General features: G+C 34.8%; 1 protein-coding gene across 1 annotated transcript in view; it reads left to right on the plus strand.

The window, feature by feature from the left end:
• Positions 1 to 5196, plus strand: part of vstm2b (V-set and transmembrane domain containing 2B) — an 87268-nt gene extending 82072 nt beyond the window's left edge. Inside the window, exon 5 of the mRNA XM_039763148.1 lies at positions 4514 to 5196. Coding sequence (XP_039619082.1) covers positions 4514 to 4605 — 92 coding nt within the window. The 3' untranslated portion in view covers positions 4606 to 5196. The remainder of the gene's footprint in view (positions 1 to 4513) is intronic.
• Positions 5197 to 6000: the final 804 nt, after the last annotated feature.

Genomic DNA, 6000 nt, shown 5'->3' on the forward strand with positions numbered 1-6000 from the left:
ATTAGTGTGCTTTGCAATATAAGAAGAACTGGCAATTGAGGATATGCACAATAAACCAAGCATGCTTTGCATTTAATATTATAATACAAATACAGTCAAACCATGTGATAACATGGACCATAATACAGGTCAAATTCTGTTACATCAAAGTGCCAGGAACCTAAAAAAATGTTGTAATGAAAATTTTGTAGTAATGAGATTCTATTTTTGTCGCTATAATGCTTGATTTAACTTGCGTCCAGGCATTGGCAATCATTTCAATAGCTTATTTAACGTTAGTTTTCAACTCCTCCTGTCTACAAGTTATGCTGACGAGAATTGTACTGTGAGCCTGCAGTTGCCCCAGCAACGGATAAACAGTCTTCCACAAACACGGTGACCGCACTTCGGGACAATCTTAAGCATGTTGTCCCATTGGGGGATGTCCCAAAAGAGCTTAGAAGCCTCACAACTGGGACTGCTTTTTCTTGATTGAGTGGCGCACTAATAGGAATGTTTCTTGAACAAGCATCTGCCATTTCTATAGGAGGGTAACAATGAGATATTTTCCAATGGATGTTTTAAAAATGTTGATGAGCAATAAGTAAAATGTATCAGTGAAAACCATAGAAAACAAACATAGCAAAAAAACAGTTCGAGGAAAGTTTGAAGAGAAAAATTTACAATGTTTGTGTTCAGGGGTCATTGTGCACAACTGAGCTGTGACCACAGAACTAACTGCTCTGTGGATGATTCATTCAGGCATTTCAAGGTCTTTTGAGCACTTCTTTGTAATGAAAGTATCTGCTGAATGTATTTCGTAGTAACAAGATTTCTATAGACTCTGTCATATGGGGAAACTGTCAGGACTGTAATAGTTGTTGTAATGAAAATTTTGTTGTAACGATATTTGTTGTAATGGAATTTCACCCGTAATATGAACTGGGAAAAAAGCCTTCCTTCTCCACAAGCAATCACCAAATCACAGTTGCTAGTTCACTCCAAGACTGTCCTCACTAAAGCTGAACAAACAGTGGCCATTAGTATTATCTCAGTTTAATATCTTAACTTAGCCAACCAATACATTCATGGAACAATCACTAGGTCTTAAAACAGTAGAAAAGTCAACCATGGAAGGGGACCCAAAATATTTTTCACTGCACCTGTGTTCAGCTTCCAAGACTCAAGAGGGCCCCCTGAACCTTGGGCCCTTATTGAGCTGACCGTTCTTCGAATTTCTTCACTTTCAGCACTACCTCAATTAGATTAACCTCACCAGACAATTCAAATGTGGGACAGTGCACATCACGGAAAACACGGCAGCAAACAGAAATTTGCAGAGACACATGCTGTATTATCTCCAGTGCACTCTATCCATTTCCTGAACCTGCTTTGTCCATTAAGGAGTCATGGTGTCCCAGAGCCTTCCTCCACTAAATCTAATATTCTCTTTTCATAGTATTTTAGTACACTAAATACTTTATATGCAAAACCTAAAAGGTTAAAACAAAACTTAGGACAAATGTTTTGACAACCAAGAGTGTCTAAATTCAGACTACTGGAAATGTGATAATTGCAATCTTACATAGAAATGAACCCAAAAAATGTTAAAGCCTGTTAGCATTCATGAACAGTGTATATTTATATTGTGATCATAAAATAGAATTCCAGGAAGCAAAACAGTTAATTTGGTTTTAAATGAACTGTAATTATTTTATACATTGGATGATCTTTGCTGATTGCCATTCCACATTCAGCAAAATGATAATCTTGAAATATGAGAGTTTGTTATAATTTTTCTCGAATGTAGTCCAGCAATATCATGCTTCCTGTATACCTGTTTTATAGCCATATATTAAAACTATAAGTAAATTGGCATTAGTTAGGCAATGCCATTTACACATTTGACAGTATATAGCTCACAAAGTGATGATAAATGCCAAATTTATCTTTCACCTCTTGCTAGAATGTTCTTGCAATAAAACAAAATCAGATTGAAAATCTCTGTGTGCTTGAGTAGAACAAGACCCGTCTGTGCTCCATTTTATTTTTTTTGCTGAATTTTTAGAAACTCAGAAGAAATTCCCTTGGAAGCTGATAATGCATTTTAGCACACTCATTACTATCTGAAAACGGATCAATGCAATCACGAAACAACAATTCTATCCTTAAGTCAAATTGGTTATAGCGTGTAAGAGCTCAAGATCTGCCATTATCATTATCTGCTACCTGATGACTGTTTACTTGTTTGTGCAAAAGTTGATCATAGTACTATTAATCATTAGGTAACCGCTATGAACAATACGGTTCACAATACAGAGTGAAAAACTCTGCATCCTTAATTAGTTATTTATTTGTAACATGAGAAAGCATTGTAAAGGGGTTCAAATACTATTCAATCTCAAGTTGTAATGGAGTTACATTTTATGCATCCCTGAAGGTGCTCTTTCGATTTCTGATATAATGTCTCTGTGTGTGCACGTGTCAGCTAGTGCATCCATGTGTGTTTATGCATTTGTGAATTGCATAACTTGTGAAAACAATGACAACTACTAAATTAGGTATTACTAAGCTAACTAAAAAGATTACAATATGCAAGCTTTTGAGGCAACTTAGGCCCCTTCTTCAGGCAAGATGTAATGACGAAGAGGAATGAGTTGCCTTGAAAGCTTGCATATTGTAACCTTTTCAGTTAGCCAATAAAAGGTGTCATTTTGCTTGAATTCTCACTACATTCATAATGGCTAACACGATACAACATCCTAGTACTGTTATTACTATACTAAAGTGCAATAAAGCCTATTATTTTTGAGCAAATTAACTTTTAACTTTTAACCTATTAAAGAAAGAGTTCCTTTGTTTCTACAGAAAGTGTCCTAAAATTAATTTTACATAAACCTTTTTCAGATAAATGTTCTAAAAATCATCTACAAATCCCTGTGGTCATTTTACATTTACTATGGAGAAAGGTTTATGCTGTTACTCTTAAATGTGTCTCTTATGTAAGGGGGAAACATTGACACCATTTACTAAAATGCAGCATAATAATCTGCTGATCTCAAAGCTTGAGAAAAAAAGTGCATTTTATACAAAATATGTAAAATGACTGCCAGGGTTCACACTGTTCTTTTGTTATGCAAAGGAACTACTAAAAAATGTTTTCTGACGCCTGCTTACTCTTTATAGAAATGCTTTGGAACGTGACCATGGAAATTATACATAGCCATGGCATGGCGTACATGATCACACACACACTTTAACATTTAAATGCACAAATCACAATCTAGGAACACAGAGAAAAACTGTAAAGTCTTACTTTACCTTAATTGCTGGAAGCAGATAGGAAAGGAGCTTCACATTTCAGTTCCTTAAGTCTTATGACTAGAGTCGACACACTGGCCTAATACAGGAATCCAGTTATAGGTTGGTTCATAAAAAATCCCTTTCTAGGAATAATTATCAGTTTCTTTTACTTTTTATATACTCTCTGAGTTGCCAAAGTCTTGAAAATACAAAACAAAAGATGTTATAGGGAAGATGTGATGAAAATTTCCACATTCTGTTTCTTAGGAGATTTTGTCTGATTCATTTGGGTAGAAAATGTCTATTTTAAAATGAAAATTAACTGGCAGATATAACAGCATTCAAGAAACAGACCAGAATTTAATCTTTAGGTGTAAATTAAGAATGACTCATATTTACCCCAAAACATGAAGTGATATACAGTAAGTGACTGATCTTCCTTAGTAGAATTTAATTTACAAGGATCTATACTCAGTGTGTGTTTGTAGTATGTGTTATCTATTACTATTGTGACTAGTAAGAGGTGCTCAGCATGCTATGAGATGCAATTGTTTAGCCCAAGGCATTTGGAATCATTTATTCACTAAAAAATACAAGGATCTGCAAATTCTCTCATCCTACATCCCACTATGCTGTTCTTTTCATTGCCACAGGGATGCCTGGAGTAGGCAGAGTTCCTGTCTTCTTCAAAAACACACTGCCATCCATATTTCACTTTTTATATTCTCCAACAATGGTGTAAGTGGAACAGGAGGTCCTAATAGTGCCCTTTGAGACCTTCCTGGGCCATGCTGGACTCTTCACATTTGCAGCTTCCCTTTCCAGGCACAACTTGATACTGTTTTGTTACAATGAGAAATAGACTAGTCTAAGGCACCTGGAATTCTCAAGCCCCTTTCTAGTGGTCTTCCCAGAAACACCCAGAACAATATGTGCCAGGAGACTGATTGCATTGTGACACTGTACAGAATCCCTAAAAGGGAATAACCAAGTTATATAAACTGCAAAGATGGTGGTTTTACAAAAGGGAAATTTCACATGTTACAACATTTCAAATACTTTTTTTTTGTTTAGTTGCCAACAGTTTTCCTTTTGGAGATGAAAATTGTACAAAAGTCTGTAAAGTAAGAATCCATACACGTAAATGACATTCTAAAAATGTTCACAGTGTTTATTTTAGAAAGTAATGAAATAATTTTTCATGTTATTCTTTTTTTTGTTTTGTTCACAGGTTCTGGAACCACTTTGCGCACCACAGACCCTTTCCTGTACATTTCCCTTTTAATCTTGCATAGCCTTTTCTCCATGGTAGTGAATCACTGATAGCCTCTGGACAAGAAAACAACAATCCTCAATTTTTTTTTCCACTTATATACCGTCTACAAAGGGATATAAAAGATTCTGGAACACCATTCTGTAGGATAAACTAAGCAAGGAAAAATAAGTAAACTTACAAACTGTGATTTACTGAAGGCCTACTGCCTTGAAGCCGGATATAAAGGAACTAGAAGCATGATGAAAACAGAATTTGTGTGAAACCAAGCTTCACGACTGTGGGAAACCTAGTGTTGCACAAAGCCAACATTCACAAAACGATGCATCTCCTTTCCAAATACTAAAGTGTCAAGCCCTGCTGTGTGCATGGCATCTATTATTTAAATTATTGTAAGTAAAACTATTTTCCTTTGTAATTTTTTTCTGCTTTATTTTTTGCACGAACTGTTGAGCAGTTAGCCATTCTTTTACATGTCAAACAAAATGAAGTACGGGAGAAAGAGAAGAATATTTATGTAGATTGTGTGTTCTAGGATTAATCTTTTCAGGCATTTTATGTTATATATAAAATATGACCTTCTAATATATTTTGATTAAATAAGGCACACCTTATCATAGTTACTATCCACCATCAATAATGTTTATTTTTATTAAAGATGGTAAACAAGGTATGACATTCATTTATAAACAGTATTGGTATATTGCCAACACCAATTGAAATAAAGGATTTTGAAATAAGTTGGATGGTCTTCTGTCTGATATTTATAAGGAAAACAATTCTAATACCCACAAGTTCATTATGGAGCAAACATTTTAGAAGATGATGGCAAAGTGGGTCTGCTTACATGGTGAAGAGAAAACTGTTTGTGCATAAGCAACAAATTGGTGAATTGTTGGATGACAAGACCACATTTTGCTATAACAGATTTTAAAAGGAAAAGGTAAGTTTCATAGTAATTACTAGATCAGATGTTATTGCATCATTTTCATAATCTCAGTAAGCAGCTTTACTAATTGTTTACAGAAATAATTCCTCAATATATTTACTTTTAAGTGATACCTTGCTTTTGTAATTCGCTTTTCACTGCCAGACATTTCCTCCTTTGGTTGACTATATCTAAATATTGCTGACTTTATATACATCATATGAGGGACTATCAAAAAGTTTCTGCCCTTTATTTTAACTCTGTTTATTAAAAATTTCAAAAATTAATTACATCACTTTTCTACATAGTCACCATCCGTTGCGCTGCAATTTTCCCAGCATTGTACCAACTTTTTAATGCCCAATTACTACTCCTCCTGCCTTCACCGCTTCCAACAAAAATATAAAAGTGCAGAAATGTTTTGAACGTCTCTTGTATAATTTGTACAACAGCAACAACAATTTATTTTTTCTATAGCCCAAAATCACACAAGGAATTCCTCGATGGGCCTAATTAG

The sequence above is a fragment of the Polypterus senegalus genome, chromosome 9, assembly GCF_016835505.1.
Source record: "Polypterus senegalus isolate Bchr_013 chromosome 9, ASM1683550v1, whole genome shotgun sequence".
In the NCBI taxonomy this organism is placed as follows: domain Eukaryota; kingdom Metazoa; phylum Chordata; class Cladistia; order Polypteriformes; family Polypteridae; genus Polypterus; species Polypterus senegalus.